At 46.0% G+C, this 15,289-nt stretch overlaps 3 protein-coding genes across 5 annotated transcripts; all 3 read left to right on the plus strand.

Annotated features, from left to right (window-relative positions):
- The first annotated feature begins 160 nt into the window (after window positions 1-160).
- Window positions 161-2,428, plus strand: LOC130535425 (ADP-ribosylation factor-like protein 14). The gene is made up of 2 exons (XM_057050437.1): window positions 161-1,173; window positions 1,527-2,428. The coding sequence occupies exons 1-2, from the start codon at window positions 859-861 to the stop codon at window positions 1,833-1,835; spliced, it is 624 nt and encodes a 207-aa protein (XP_056906417.1). The 5' UTR covers window positions 161-858; the 3' UTR covers window positions 1,836-2,428.
- A 272-nt stretch (window positions 2,429-2,700) lies between these two features.
- Window positions 2,701-11,447, plus strand: kpna4 (karyopherin alpha 4 (importin alpha 3)). Of its 2 annotated transcripts, none has more exons than XM_057050429.1 (16): window positions 2,701-2,991; window positions 4,422-4,466; window positions 4,568-4,657; window positions 5,287-5,316; window positions 5,540-5,592; window positions 6,259-6,354; window positions 6,429-6,514; window positions 6,906-6,992; window positions 7,059-7,228; window positions 7,424-7,468; window positions 7,558-7,689; window positions 7,772-7,900; window positions 8,496-8,600; window positions 8,686-8,920; window positions 9,000-9,094; window positions 9,196-11,447. In XM_057050429.1, exons 1-16 carry the CDS (start codon window positions 2,923-2,925, stop codon window positions 9,289-9,291), a joined length of 1,563 nt encoding a protein of 520 aa, XP_056906409.1. In that variant the 5' UTR covers window positions 2,701-2,922; the 3' UTR covers window positions 9,292-11,447. The 2 variants fall into 2 exon arrangements, with proteins under 2 accessions (XP_056906409.1, XP_056906411.1); XM_057050431.1 differs by having other exon boundaries at window positions 5,290-5,316.
- Window positions 11,448-11,619: 172 nt separating this feature from the next.
- Window positions 11,620-15,144, plus strand: trim59 (tripartite motif containing 59). Of its 2 annotated transcripts, XM_057050433.1 has the most exons (6): window positions 12,321-12,335; window positions 12,929-13,041; window positions 13,136-13,208; window positions 13,301-13,522; window positions 13,600-13,809; window positions 13,906-15,144. In XM_057050433.1, exons 3-6 carry the CDS (start codon window positions 13,137-13,139, stop codon window positions 14,509-14,511), a joined length of 1,110 nt encoding a protein of 369 aa, XP_056906413.1. In that variant the 5' UTR covers window positions 12,321-12,335; window positions 12,929-13,041; window position 13,136; the 3' UTR covers window positions 14,512-15,144. The 2 variants fall into 2 exon arrangements, with proteins under 2 accessions (XP_056906412.1, XP_056906413.1); XM_057050432.1 differs by having other exon boundaries at window positions 11,620-12,335; window positions 12,929-13,208.
- Window positions 15,145-15,289: the final 145 nt, after the last annotated feature.

Below are 15,289 nucleotides of genomic sequence, written 5' to 3' on the forward strand. Positions count from 1 at the left end.
TCAGTGTGTGTGTGAGAGAGAGAGAGTGTGTTTAGAGAATGTGAAATTTACTTTGAGTTTAGTCCAATTCTGCCACCTACTGGCTGAATACTGAAAGTTCAGCGCAGCGGCATAGAGTAGACACTTTATTTCTAACGCTAATTGGTGCATATTGGAATGAAATTCAAGTTTAAATTAGCTAGCCATCGGAATGTTAACAAACTAAATGATTTAAATAATGTAAGCAACACATTATATACCGTGTAAAAATATTAATATATGTCGCAGCAGTTAACACTGCTCAGTCCCAAGCAATCGATTTTGCCACTGACTTCCGCTTTTAACAGACTGTTCTCGTCCGACAGTTTTAAATCGAGAATGTGCATCGACAATGTTTGCATTTTAAGTTGACATCTTCACCAATAATCTTGGAGAGTTGGTGGAACGTCGCATCTCAGGCTGACAGTCAGGACATGAACTGCACCAAAATGCTCCTATGACGTCATACGCAGCCAGGAAGGAAGAAACATGATCTTGTGGAACGAAACTTCCGGTCCCTCTGGTGTGTGTGTGTGTGTGTGTGTGTGTGTGTGTGTGTGTGTGTGTGTGTGTGTGTGTGTGTGTGTGTGTGTGTAATGATCCCATGCAGGTGTGATGTGACTCCACCAGTGGTAACCAGAGAAGTTAGCTGCTCTCTCGCCTTGGATATAAATAGCTTTGCTGGGACACACACAGGAGGAATCTCACCCCAACAGGGGGGGTGGGCTCACTCAGCCTGTGTGTACATAAAGGAGACAGGGGACTTTAGCCAGATAAGGAGGTGCACACACAGAAGAGGGCTTAGTAAACTTTACTGGAGTAATCCTGAAGTTTTGGGACATGGGTGTGCGTGGATCTAAGCCTCAGAAACAAGCCCAGGTGTTACTGCTGGGCCTGGATGGGTCAGGGAAGACCACCATGCTCTACAGGCTGAAGTACAACGAGAGCGTGATGACCGTGCCAACGGTGGGGTTCAATGTGGAGACCCTTGACACGGACAGGAGCAGCCTGGGCCTGACGGTGTGGGACGTGGGGGGCCAGAAGAAGATGAGGCCCCACTGGAGGCATTATTACGCGGACACGGCGGGGCTTCTATTTGTGGTGGACAGCTGCGATCAGAAGAGGATGGACGAGGCCCGTAAAGAACTGCATCGGGTAAAGGAGTCCAAATTCAGCACCTTAATGTTAGTTTGTACACCAGGCAGAGAAAAATGTTTCCCAGTAGCAAATGGGGAGGATGATACTGCATCAGACCTGTGGGTTTAATGTAGAAAACTGATTATTACGAAGATAAAGTTTAAGGAATATAGATTTCTGAATATGAAGGAAGTTGAGCCCATATTTGTCTTTAGAAAAAACATAAATCATCTGAAAACTAGCCTGGTTAATTGTATCCCTGAAGGATATCACTAAATCGGATGATGAAAACAAATGGTTCCACGTTGAGAGCTATGTCAAGTGCCTCTGGTATTTCCTGTTTTTGCCTCTGACGTTTCTGTTTAATATAGATCCTGCGGTACGAGAGTCTCCGGGGAGTTCCTCTCGTGGTCCTCGCCAACAAACAAGATCTTCGAGGTGCTCTTAATCCAGAAGATCTCTGCCTGAAACTGGATTTGAGGATAATATGCGAGGGCAGGGCCTGGTTCATCCAGCCCTGCTCGGCCACGACCGGCACAGGACTGGAGGAAGGGTTCAGGAGAATGATCTACCTGATGAAGACTCCACTGAAACAGACGCAAGAGGACATCAAGCTGAAGATGAGGTCAAAGGGACTGAGCGTCACCGCGGTGAAACAAGCTTTGCTCTGCAGCAGGTGATGGATGGAAACCTCTCCAGAAGGCTGCTCAGCGTGGTGGATTCCTTATCTCACGTTGCTGTGTGGAGCCAGCAGCAGCGAGAGGAGGATAAAACAAAAAGGATGGCGACCTCAGGCCTTTAATCACAGCGATAGTGGGACCTGCTCAATTCCAGTGAGAACAAAGTGTACAGATAAAACCTGAGGAACAAGAACATGTAGAAGGTCAAAAAAAGAAATCATCATAGACAGTATACAGAGGGAAAAAATCATCAAACTAACAATGCCTTTGTTTAAATATAGCAATATTTTGGATGCAGGGGATTGTTGCCTGTAGTACAACAGGCCAGAAACAATAAAATAAAATGGTGAAATTTGTCAGCCCTTGTGCTACAACTTGCCTTTTGGATGTTCTGGTAGCACAATGTCGTTGTTTGGTTATTTTTTACTTTTACAGGTTCCTTCAAGCGTTTGAATGGATGATTTTAAACAAAGCATGGGAAAAAACCATTGTGATGTTCAGATTTTAACTGTGTAAGACATAAGTGTCTTTGTTCATCTGTGATCTGCCGTTATTGTCGCTTTAAAATAATCAAAATAAAATTCACACTGACAGTTTGCATATTCTTTTGAGGACATAAAGTTTTCCAATCATGACCACAATGGTCGGTCTTTATCGGCTGGTAATCTAAAGTAAGTTGAGTCATCAATTTTATTATATATATCAGCTCTAATAATGGTAAATGACACCTTTTCACCAGCCTAAGTCGAGTTTTACTGCACAAAACATGGCCTAGATAGAAGTAACCCCTCAGCTCCCTCGGTAAATATCCAAATCGATCTAAAAATGGGAACTCTGCGTATTAAAACATATGTTTTAGGATGCGCGCCCGCGGCCTGGCTGGTGTGAGCGGAACCAATGGGAGTCGAGGGGGTTTCCCCACCCTTCCTCTACGCAGACAGGCTGCCCTCCGCCACCGGCATTCCCAGTATGCACCGCGGACTCGGCAGCAGAAAATAGTCGGCGAACGCAGCGCGGAGAAAAGGGAACTAGAAACTAGCCTCATCGCCCCGTCTGATCGCACCCACCGCCAACACAAGAAGCTAACATGGCTGACAGCGAGAAACTGGACAACCAGCGGCTGAAGAACTTCAAGAACAAGGGCCGCGATTTGGAGGTAAAAGTTCCGCGGATCGCTTCTCCTCGGCGCCGCTTCAGCGGCTAGCTTCGCCCCGTTCGCGGCTAGCTTCGCCCCCTGGCTTCCTTGTGACGTCGTTTCTAATTTCCACGGGAACTTTGCACTCAAATCCTCTGCCGCGGCCTTCGCGGGTCGCCACTTTGACATTGTTGGCCTCAGCGGGGTGGATGTTTGGTTTCCCCGCCGTGGTGGAACCGTGAGGCCACCTTAGTTGTGAAACACGTTCGAAAATATGAGAGTTAATCGAATCCGCTGGATGTGCTCAGGCCCACGGGCAGCATGCTAGCTTAACGACAGCACAGCGCACATCAGGAATCGGTTTAACTCGATGTGTTAGCAAGTGAAAACGACTTAATTCCATAGAAACTAGCACACATCAACATATATATAAATCGGCCCGGGTAAATTTGTGACATTGGGCGGATGATTGGAATTATTTTGATACTGCGGTCGGCTAACTTGCGCGCTTGTTAGCTCCCGTCAAGCTCGGCGTTTGGGCTTGGTGGTGCTGGTGGCTGCAGTTCCACCCATCCCCCGTTTTTATCGTCCAGACAATAGGGGGGGAAACCGGCTGACCGACCGGTCGACCCGTTGCATTTTCAACGGAGGGGGTAACCGCGACCGAACGTCCATCACGTGTAAATTGCTAAGGTTGCAATCGGTCCGGGGTGGCTAGTTAACGGGATCACATGACCGATGGAGCCTGGCTACACGCTGACGCTCGCTAACCCCTGGATCCATACGTAAACGTGAGCACCGGCATTCCAGGGCTTCACCACAATCGAGGGCTGGCGGTTGCGGTAACCGCGACGGCCGGGGTGCATGACACGGTTCACGCCGGACCAGCGGCTTCGGTAGGCCCCTCCACGATCAACGTGCAACCTGTCGATGAATTGCCTCATCATCGTCACTCAGGGGCATAAAGACGGCGATAATGCCCCGCAGCCTTCCCGTCAAAACGCGATGGCATCCCCGTTTATCACGCTAGCACATCTGGGTTAGGCCACGATCAAAACAGCTGGACCCGGAACGCCCGTTACATAACTATAGATGCTCTTTGAAGGCAGGGCGTTGAACCGCTTTTACGGTCGTTTTGGACATAATTCCATCAACCTCGTCGACTTTTATCAGTATTTTATGGAGTCAATGTAAAGCAAAGCAGAAGCCATGATCCTCAGTCCAACACATATGGAACGTTTGGTACATTTTGGGCCGATGAGGTCTCTTCTCAGGTTGAGCGTTGGATACGAAGTGCTGGCATCTTCTACGTAGTACCGAGATGTCTTGGTTAGATGTGTTGCAGACACTGGATTCTGATCTCAGAGCTGTTGCTACTCCTGGGGGGGTGAAAGGAATGTTGGGATTAAAGGTTCGTGCTGTGTGATGTTTATATATTATCTTTCCCACAGACTATGAGAAGACAGAGGACTGAGGTAGTGGTGGAACTCAGAAAGGTAAGTAGCTTTGGCATTAAAATTGCATTTTTGTCTTTAGAAACATCCCCCAAAAACATGTTTGCACATATGACCTTTTTGTTTCGGTTGTGTCGCTACAGAACAAAAGAGACGAGCACCTTCTGAAGAGGAGAAATGTGCCTTATGAGTACATCTGTGAGGACTACGACGGGGACGGAGACTTCAGAGTGGTATGATTGCGCCTTTCTCCTCTCGGTCTGCTCTGAAAGGTCAATTAGAGAGGACTCCATAGTGGGTCTGGGGAATTTGGACACCTTTTGCTTTATCTGGTCACGCCAGTTGATGCTTAAAAACTCATTTCTACCACCTTATTCTGGAAATTTGAGAGTCCTCCTGTCCCCAGAGGACTGGTTGTGAGATGGCATAGCTGCAGTAAAACGGCCCGTCAGCAATTCCTACATTTAATCAGAGTAACAGCACGGCAGCATTTATCAATAACACTGACTTGAAGTGGGCCGCTTTACCTGCACGTCACCAAAGATATACAGCTTTTCCCCACATCTGAGGAGAAAAGCCCCAGCCAGTCTACTTCAATCACTCAGCAAACCTTTGAGCGCTGGCTTCTAAATAAGGTTTAACCAGATAAAGCATTCACACGCGCGTTTGTGGCGCCGTCCATGCAAAATATGTTGATCTCAAATCGACCTTTTTTAGCATGACGCAGAATTTGACTGACATTACAGTTGTTGACTGTGAGTCCTCACAATATTGAGCTGCTGCAGCCACCGAGTGCAGAGCTGTGCAACAGTTTCTACTGGATGTGGTACAAGTGAGTAATGGGCGAATGACTCTTTTTCAGCAGAAGGCGTCCCTTGAAGACATCGTCCAAGTAAGTAAAACATTGATTAATGTGTTTCATTGTTTAGCAGATCCACAGGTGATTAAAAGACAAACCCACTGTCCTGTAAAGTCATCATTATTTCTGTTGTGTGTTATCTAAAACAAACGGCTCCATCTGTGCCACAGAAAACAATTTGTGTGTTTTCTAGCATTAGCATAGGAATGCTAACTGTTGGTTATTACGTTGATGAAGTTGTTTATTTTTTTTTTAGAATGCCACAAGTGATAACCAGGGCATCCAGCTGAGTGCTGTCCAGTCTGCCCGGTATGGATTTCTCACATTCTTTGTCTTCCATCATCTTTTCATCTCATTGAAACTGTCTCCATGTGATGGCTTCTTGTTGGATCGGTAGTATTTAGCGTCTGCCTCGAGGTTTCACTTCAGCATCACCTCTTGATTCTGGGACTCTTGAGAACCCTGAAATCACTGTAACAAGTACTTCTGAGCCAAAAGCTTATTTCAGTTCCTGGAAATTCTCTACCCGGAACTGTTCCCATTGTTGTCTGTGTTTCCTTCGGACCTTGAACTCCTGGGAGGATTATGTCGATCTTGCTAAAGATAACATTTGTTGGCCCTCGAACTAAAAGTTGCTGCTGTATTTTACTTTTTAACTGTTTTGGTATCGCGTCGCCTGAGTTTCTGGGTTGATGTTTTGTACAATTTGGACCTCCTACGTTTATATCCCAGACATAAGGTGCTGCTGCGATGGATGTGTCATTTAAAAGCGCCGTGCCATCTGTACAGCTAACAGCTGCAGACATCTGAGAAGTCTCCCTTTATTCACTCTCAAAAGGGTTTTGTATATAGTGCAAAAGAGCTCTTAATGTCACCGCATGTCATTTTATTACATGCGAGGTTGATTGTTTGTATAATCTTGGCAGTTCTGGTATGCATATGACTAAGATGCTTTCGTTTCAATATTTTTTCTAGGAAGCTGCTGTCAAGTGACCGCAACCCCCCTATAGATGATCTCATCAAATCTGGCATCCTACCTAAGCTGGTGAACTGCCTGGACAGAGATGACAGGTAAACGCCACATTTAAAGGGGTGGTCGGAGAACCTTTGAGGGCTCCTGCTTCATCCGTGTCTCTCTCCTGCAGTCCTTCTCTCCAGTTTGAGGCAGCCTGGGCTCTGACCAACATTGCGTCTGGCACCTCGGAGCAAACCCAAGCCGTGGTCCACTCCAGTATGTGTCATTCTGCCTCACTTTTCCTCTGGATTCTTTTGATTCTTCTGTTTTGGAGGTTTGCAACTGTGACCTTTGCAGTTGCTGTGAATCACCCTCGGAGCTGTAAAGCAGAATTTTGAACGTGGGCTCGTTGGTCGCGTTCCGCTCAAAGCATGATGAGCTGTTATTCAGAATATTTAACCAGAACCTGATGTGAGTCGGTAGCGCTGTTCTTTTTGGTGGTATTATCATACTTCTGTGGTCAAATATGTCAACAAAGTGAGCGACATCCTTCCAGGTGGATATAATGCATTTTTTGCGTTCTGTTATGGGCATTTGTGCAGGTTATGAAACCGTGCTTTTAAATGCTATATGCACTCAGCTCATGCTCGTCTCTGATATTGTGTAGATGCTGTGCCACTCTTCCTGCGACTACTTCGATCTCCTCACCAGAACGTGTGTGAACAGGCAGTCTGGGCTCTCGGCAACATCATAGGTGACGCATTGTAAAGGCATTGATGCTGGAAAAAAGGGCGTTGAGGTGACGCTGTGTTCTCTCCAGGCGACGGCCCTCGGTGCAGAGACTACGTGATCAGTTTGGGCGTTGTTAAGCCCCTGCTGTCTTTCATCAGTCCCTCCATTCCCATCACCTTCCTACGCAATGTCACTTGGGTCATGGTCAACCTGTGCCGCCACAAGGACCCTCCCCCACCCATGGAAACAATCCAGGAGGTGCGTGAGTAGGGGAGGAGAGCATTAGCACTGGTAGCTGCGTGAATGGGAAAAAGCAACATTTTAGTGTTGAACAATAACCATCCTTTTGATTCTTGTCTGAAACTCAAGAACTTTAAGGCATCTTTTGATGGAATAATGATTAAATGGGACTTTTGTTTTGGTAGAATCATTTTACTTGTGTTCTTTCCTCAGATCCTGCCTGCGCTCTGTGTGCTGATAAATCACACTGACGTCAGCGTGAGTAAACCTTCTGATTTGGGTTTTCAAGACAGTTTGGTATAAATCTCTGCGGGAGAAAATAAAGGGCTGTTCTTTGTTTCCTGTAGATCCTGGTCGACACCGTGTGGGCTCTGTCTTATTTGACCGACGCCGGTAACGAACAGATACAAATGGTCATCGACTCTGGCATCGTCCCTCATCTGGTACCTCTGCTCAGTCATCAGGAGGTCAAAGTTCAGGTATCAAGAGGCTCCGACTGTACATGCTTAAATGCCAGGAGGTGTATTTGAGTATATATTTATGTTCCTTCTCTACATCCAGACTGCTGCCCTCAGGGCTGTTGGGAACATAGTGACCGGCACAGACGAACAGACCCAGGTGGTGCTCAACTGCGATGCCCTCAGCCACTTCACAGCACTCCTCACACACACAAAGGAGAAAATCAACAAGGTATATATTTTCTTACATATGACCTATACTCAGAGCTGGGAATTGTTGTCCCTGGAAATGATGAAATCAGAGACTTGTGTGACTGTCGTGTAAAGGGTTCAGGTGGGATAGATAGTTGACAACACCACGCCAAGAATCTACAGGAGGAAGAAGACGAAGAGGATGGTTTTAAAAAGTTAGGTCTAGCTCATGGGGTGTTAAATTGTGTGTGTGTGTGTGTGTGTGTGAATGTGAGGTGGAGGACAAAGGGTGCTGATGACCTCGTGTCTTTGCTGACAAAGGAGTGCATCTGAGCTCAGGCACTTCGTAAACGAGGCCCCTCATTAGTGACCTGGGCGATGATTAAAGCCTCAGCACCACCCTTGTCCCGATCCAAAGCGCTCCGTCTCTACCAGAGGTCAAACTCCAAGTTGTCCTCAGTATTCTGATCCACTTCCCACACTTACATTTACGGCAGTGTTAAAGTGCTTTCGGGTCCTGACCAAATGACCTGATATTCTCACTTGAACACAGTAAAATCACCTGACTTCCTCAGAGTCAAAGTTATATTGACTTGCTGTGATGTTGACTTGTAGTTGCATTTTCTTCCCTGTAGGAGGCAGTGTGGTTCCTGTCCAACATCACAGCAGGCAACCAGCAGCAGGTGCAGGCTGTCATCGATGCCAAACTCGTCCCCATGATCATTCACCTGCTTGACAAGGTGTGGATACGACCTTATTTGATGCATTGGCAAAGAATTTTGGGACACTAAAAATCTTTAATACCTTGAATGCCTGTCTTTCTAGGGCGACTTTGGAACTCAGAAGGAAGCAGCCTGGGCCATCAGCAACCTGACAATAAGTGGAAGAAAAGATCAGGTGGCTTACCTGATTGACAAGGAAGTGATTCCACCATTTTGTAACCTGCTGATGGTGAAGGATGCCCAGGTGGTCCAAGTCGTTCTCGACGGCCTCAGCAATATCCTAAAGATGGCGGACGACAAGGCAGAAATGATCGCTAACCTGATTGAGGATTGCGGAGGCAAGTTCTGCCATCGACGTTATTTAGTCGGGTTTTGGTTTTGACCTGAAAGTCTGAAATTGTCTAATTTGTTTCTCAGGGTTGGAGAAAGTGGAGCTACTGCAGAACCATGAGAATGAAGACATCTACAAGCTGGCCTACGAAATTATTGATCAGTACTTCTCATCAGACGATGTAAGCTAGCTACTAAAATCTGACTTCATCCATGGGTTGCGCTTTTTGAATAGGCTTCATCTGAAATTTTAAAACTTGGTGTTGATTTGTTTTTCACACAGATTGATGAAGACGCCAGCTTGGTCCCAGAGGCCTTCCAGGGCGGAACTTACGGCTTTAACTCAGCCAACGTGCCAGCCAAGGGATTCCAGTTCTAGATGGCATCTGGCGTGTTCTGGAGTTTTGTTCACGATGCAGCACTCTGTTCAACATAAAAAATTAGGAGCGAAAGAACGAGAGAGAGCGAGAGTGTGAGAAATTCGATATACATTGTGCTTGGCTCTTGGGATCCATGGCTGCATCATATCTGAGAGAAAAGTGTGGATTTCATTTGGCATTCCAGGGGAACCAGCCCAAATGAAGTTTGAGATGGCGAGTGGGTGCGAGTGAGAATGAATGGCTACATGTTGCAAAAAAGCAAACATCTACATCGAACAGTTGAGAGACATGGCGACGTAACTTGCGTTATTGGAGCTGACGCCTTCAGAAAACAACTTCAAATTACAAAGGAAAACCAAGATGTCTGCCTGGAGATCACCGAGGACATCCCAAATTAACAAATCAAGAGGTCTTGAAATACAACAACACGTCAAAATGCAGAACTCAAACATAATTATGAACTGAGGTGAATCAGAAACGATCGCAATTCTCCGGTCCTCCGACTCTAGAGGGCGCCACCCTCAACGTGCCCCTCCCTGAATCGGCCACGCTATCAGAAATGTGTGTGAATGGACCCATTGTATATGAATGGCTGGACTCTGCTGAGGAGCCAGGTTCATCTCCTCCAACAAAAACGCCCCCAACAGGGCGCCACCTTCTCCCCCTGGTGGGCGGGGCCTGGAGTCCAGCTGGCGTATCGCATGTGCGCGAGAGTGGGTGGATGGGTTGTGTGTGCTTGGCTGTGCGCGTGACTGGGTGTGTGCGAGTCCGAGTAAGAACGCATGCAGAGACGGCGAGGGAAAAAAACACAAGTGCAACACCTGAAGAGAAGCAAAATTAATGTTGAAGGCTTCTGGGGCGACGTTTTGCCTTCGAACGAGGCTGATCCTCCCTGAAAAAGAAGATGAACGTGGGAAAGATGTTTTGATTTATTGTTATGTTAGTATTAATTGACACTGGATGATGCTATGGGCAGGTGTGAAGAATCAGTGCATTGTAATAAGATGCGTTCGATGGCTTTTGGGCTTTTTTCTCCAGTGTGTTACTTTTTATGATTTTTTTTTTTTTTTTTTTTTAATTTTCAGCTTTTAGTTCGATTGCTTCTGTAAAGGTGAACAACGACTATCAATTTCCACTCTAACCTACGCACCAGACACGGGCTGGATGAATTCCAATTCCATCACAATAATCAAAAGAATGAACTGTGGCCCTTGTGATATTTAATTTTGTCTTTGATTTTCAGCAAACTGCTTTGCAGTATTGTTGCCATAGCTTCAATTATCAAAGGAGAGAACAATGGCTATTACACGTAGGATTGTGAAGCATAACCTTTGCATGTACTAAGCAATAGCACAGTTAATTTTTAGGGTATATTAGTTCCTTAGACTGTGGATACAGTGTAATTTTTATTTTAAGTAAAACTGTGCTTAAATGTTACATGTGTCCCTCTCCCCCGCCCCCCTCCCCCCCACCGTTGTCGGTTTTGCTTAATAATCTATGGTTTTGCACACATATTGCAAAGTGAGACCGGACGTCTCTCTGAAGGTGCATCGGTGGGTTTCATAGGTTTTGACCCGCCAGCAGCCTCCATTATGCATCAATAGATCAACTACAGTCTTTGGTGTCTTTGTGGAGACTTTTTTTAGTGGTTATTGAGAAAAGACTTTGTTTCAGGAACAGCCGTAAGAAATTTAATGAATCTCAAGACTTTACAGGGGATTAAATCTCCCTTTTCTCAAGGGCAAAGGGAGTTCCAGGTGTCGGGCTGGATTCAACCCTAAGTGAGTTCTTCTAAATATTAAATAAACCCATGAACAAGTTTGCTGTACCTTCAGTACTTTGCAGAATCCTCAAACCCTCTCCTCCTTAGGTGTAAGTAATCTTGCTGACCCATTTCCACCTTTGTGTTAACTTCAAACACTGTAGAAAGTGATAACCATTTGTGCTTACACACCTTCTGTTAAACATAGGTTTTTCTGGGTTTTTTTTCCCTTTTTTTTTTTTTTTTTGCAGCATTCCTTGTTAGCAAATGTGGTTTCAAATCTAAAAAATTTTCACATGAAAGGACAAAAAAGTTGGTTCACCCAAAATGTTTTTTGGGCGATAGGCTACATGATAGGTTGTCTTTGCGAAAAATAAATAGTGAAACCCAAAATCAGGAGTGTGTGTGCGTGTGTGTGTCGGGGAAGGTTGGGGGGGGGGGGGGGGGGGGGGGGCGTCTGTTTGTGAGTACTGCGAGTGAAACTTAATTTTCTTGCTCAGAGTTCATGAATTATGGTATGGTAACTTTTTGTTTTGACATCTCATCTTGGTTAAACAGTTTGACCCATCTCGTTTAAAAGCCAGTAACTTTCTAACAATGGTTTTCAGGCAGGATGTTCAAATATATTCAGAAATGGTTGCAGCGCATCACCAGATCATAATCGATAATGTGCTCTACAGATCTACATTAAATTGCGAAATCCTACAAGCTTTAAAATAGAGAATATTTGCCCCAAGTGCTAATAAATAGTATTATCACGTAGAACTGTATTTTGGCTGATTTGGAATTGAATGAAAAAAAGCTCAGTGAATCTTTTCTTGGCATTTCAAGCAGTGATTGAAACTGATAAATGGTTATGGTCATGACTTTGTTTATATGATTTAAACTTAAAATGTTCCTTTTGTCTTCCAGAATAATCGATGTATTTTCCTAAGGCGAATTCAAATCGAGGCGCGAGCTGGGCCGTTTATACGCATGCGCACTTCAGGGCATGCGCACTTCAGGACATGCGCGACATTCATGACTATCAGAAAATTCACAATTAATAAAGCCAAAGTAATATTAATTTCAAATAAAGTTGCGAGCAGGGTATTATAAATGTGAAAATTTCCAAGTATTTGAATGGTGTAATTCTATCCAGTCTATTACACGTCGCCCTTATTGTGCATTTCTTTCACCGCAACGACATTCGGTTTATACAGAAGACAGTGAACGCAGCACGAAGTGTATAAGGAAATGGGAGCAGCTTTGGCAAAAACAACGTCTGACTGAGCAGAGTCGGTAAGTTAAACCGTTTCCCATGAAGGATTACTAAAACGTTAACCTAAAACGTGTAAAAGTTAAAGCCAAAACGCGCGTGGATCTACCAAAAATGTAGCAGTGGCGTAACTGCGCGCGGGATTGGGCCTTTGAACTTGAGTCTAAACAATAAATTGAAAAGTCCGCTAAGTGTTTTTTACTACCACGTCAAGATGTAATCCAGCATTTAAATTTTCTTTAAAAAAAAAATCAAACTAACAAAGCCTTCAAAACTCTTGCAAACCGTGTTTGCATTAACTTGAAGAACTACAGCTTAGTTGCTGTTTTTACTGAGACAATTATCAATGCACATTTGGCGTCTTCGACCTTTGATCTTTGATCATTGATTTAAATGGTGAACAATCGGTTGACTGATCGTGCAAGCTGGTTTCTATTGTCTCAGGGGTGGACGAGATCTGGTCCAACCATTCCCCAAAATAATCATAATAAAAGAATCGGACTTCTCTTACCTAAATCTGTCACGATTGTTGTGTATTGAGATCCCATCATGAAGAGGTTAAAATCGACCTCTAGCAGTTGCAACATTACCTTTTTTATCCATCCTGTTGTGACAGATCTTCCGTAGACGCCCTCTCCACCATGGAAACCCTGGAGGAGGACCTGACCTGCTCCGTGTGCTACTCTCTCTTCTCGGACCCGCGAGTCCTGCCCTGCTCGCACACCTTCTGTAAGACTTGCCTGGACAACTTGCTCCAAGTGTCCAACAACTATTCCATCTGGCGTCCTCTCCGCCTGCCTCTGAAATGCCCCAACTGTCGCAGCATGGTGGAACTGCCTCCGACGGGTGTGGAAGCTCTGCCCTCTAACGTGTCCCTGCGAGCCATCATTGAGAAAGTAGGGACGAGTCTCAGAATTTCCACCCTTTGCTTATTGATTCTTTGTTTCCATGGATGCTGGTCCTTCCACCTTTTGACCTTTTGTCTCAGTACCAGAGTGACAACGAGCCACGGCCTCCTTCCTGCCAGGAGCATCACAGGCAGCCCCTCAACATGTATTGTATCCAGGATCGACAGCTCATTTGTGGCCTGTGTCTGACTGTCGGGCAGCACCAGGGACACCCCATAGATGACCTGCAGGCGGCATTCACCCGAGAAAAACGGACCCCGTCGCTACTGCTGGCCAAACTCTCTGAGAGCAGATGGGCACAGGTGGAGAAGCGCGTTAATGTGGCAGCTGTGGAAAAACAGTGTTCCCGGAGAACAAACCCTCCTCGTGCTGTGTTCAGGTATGTGAGCTCGGGGAACAGCTGGAACAGGAGAAGGCCCGTTGTGAGGATCTGCTGAGGCAGGACCGACACAACGTCAGTCAGTACTTTCATTCCCTGGAAGTGGTGCTGGCCAAGAAGAGACGGGCCTGCTTGGATGCGCTGGATAAAGCTGCTGGGGAAGTGTGCCGGGCCTATGATCCTCTCATCCACAAAGTGAAGGAGCTCCAGGTGTGTGTAATCATGTTTAAGCTCTGGGTGTGTTTTCTATCGTGTATCTTGGCTGAACTTTGCTGTCGATGGACCACATGACACTATTTTCCACAGGAAGAACAGCTGGACTTGGTGTCCTTTGGGTCATTAGTAGAGGAGGAAGAATCTCCCCTGGTCTTCCTGGAGAAGGTGCATCTGTTCAGAGAGAGGGTGGAGGAGTTCACCGCCTGCCCCCTGCCCTCAGTGGTAAATATGTCCCTGACGCCGCGAGCAGCCGACTTCCTGCAGCAGCATTGGGCCTCCGTCAGCATCCAGGGTCTGGAGGACGCTCCTGTCCCTAAAGTGTGCTGCTGTGCCAGATGTGGCAGCATCGGCGCTGCTGTGGAAGCTGAAACAGGCGGGGGTGAGCCCGACGGCCAGGGCCAGGACCAGGACCAGGACCAGCACAGCAAGCTGTGGGCTGTGCCTTTACTGGGGCTGCTGCTGCTGGGGCTGCTGTGGGCCAACCTGGACGGGAGGATTTCACTGGATTTCACTTGGTTTCCTCAGCTGGTGCACAGCCTGAGCGGCGAGACCATGGCGTGCCTCTGTGGCACGGCTCAGGCCCTGTACGCCACCATCGGGTCCCACGTAGAAATATGGGGCTCTTATCTGTCCGCCGTGGGCCAAAAAAGCATCCAGCACCTGGCTCTTTTATTGGATTCTCTGACTCCGACATGATGCTTCCTCGCCTCTTTTGCTGAAACGGACTTTGTTTCAGGAAGGTGACGTCTGTCGAAGGAGTTCCCGAAAGAACAAAAGGCGAAAGAACGATTTATTAACGGTTGAGTAAGAATAGAAAATCACAGATTACGTAGCTGTGAATCTCCAACTGCCTTTTTAAGGAAGCTGTTCATTCATTGGGCGTTACGGAACTCTTTCATATTTAAAAGGTGTGTGTTGAGTTTTGAAATATTCAAGTCTGAACCTGCAGTTGACCTTTTAGTTAGCGGTCAGTTTTCAGCGGCGCGCGTGCACGTGCACGTGCACGTGGATCTCCTTACAGAGGTCTGTGAAGGGCGCTCTGACTCCAGAGATCAGGTTTCTCTCCGGCTGCTTCTCTAACCAGCACGCCGCAACTATCAATTCTAGCGTGATCAAGTAGGCTGACAGTGTTTTATTTTCAAGGGAACACGGAGTCCGAAGCCTTTCTAAGGATATTGGTTCTGAGTGCGAAGAAAATCCAATTTCTGGAATTAAAGTGTGAAAAGAATGTTGTTTGGATACATGTCTGTACATACCAGAGGACTTTAAATGGTTGCAATTTTTCTAAAATTGTGTTTTTTTTAATAAATAAATTTCTTATGCTTAGAATTCTTGTAGGATTTATAATTCCAATTTGTGCCAGTTTGAGTGTGGCTAACACGAATCACAGTACTTCAAACACATCTTCAAACCAGACTGTTTTCCATAAGGTAATAAGATTACTGTCCATCCATTAGATAAACTAGTCACTGTT

Source organism: Takifugu flavidus, chromosome 12 (assembly GCF_003711565.1).
Source record: "Takifugu flavidus isolate HTHZ2018 chromosome 12, ASM371156v2, whole genome shotgun sequence".
NCBI lineage: Eukaryota > Metazoa > Chordata > Actinopteri > Tetraodontiformes > Tetraodontidae > Takifugu > Takifugu flavidus.

Excerpts from the sequence above, each read along its gene's own strand:
- LOC130535425 (XM_057050437.1), top strand. The coding sequence starts at position 859 with ATGGGTGTGCGTGGATCTAAGCCTCAGAAACAAGCCCAGGTGTTACTG. Across the intron at positions 1,174-1,526 it reads CCCGTAAAGAACTGCATCGG|ATCCTGCGGTACGAGAGTCT; the intron begins GTAAAGGAGTCC and ends TGTTTAATATAG.
- kpna4 (XM_057050429.1), top strand. The coding sequence starts at position 2,923 with ATGGCTGACAGCGAGAAACTGGACAACCAGCGGCTGAAGAACTTCAAG. Across the intron at positions 5,317-5,539 it reads CCCTTGAAGACATCGTCCAA|AATGCCACAAGTGATAACCA; the intron begins GTAAGTAAAACA and ends TTTTTTTTTTAG. Across the intron at positions 9,095-9,195 it reads AGTACTTCTCATCAGACGAT|ATTGATGAAGACGCCAGCTT; the intron begins GTAAGCTAGCTA and ends TTTTTCACACAG.
- trim59 (XM_057050432.1), top strand. The coding sequence starts at position 12,954 with ATGGAAACCCTGGAGGAGGACCTGACCTGCTCCGTGTGCTACTCTCTC. Across the intron at positions 13,209-13,300 it reads TGCGAGCCATCATTGAGAAA|TACCAGAGTGACAACGAGCC; the intron begins GTAGGGACGAGT and ends CTTTTGTCTCAG. Across the intron at positions 13,810-13,905 it reads ACAAAGTGAAGGAGCTCCAG|GAAGAACAGCTGGACTTGGT; the intron begins GTGTGTGTAATC and ends TATTTTCCACAG.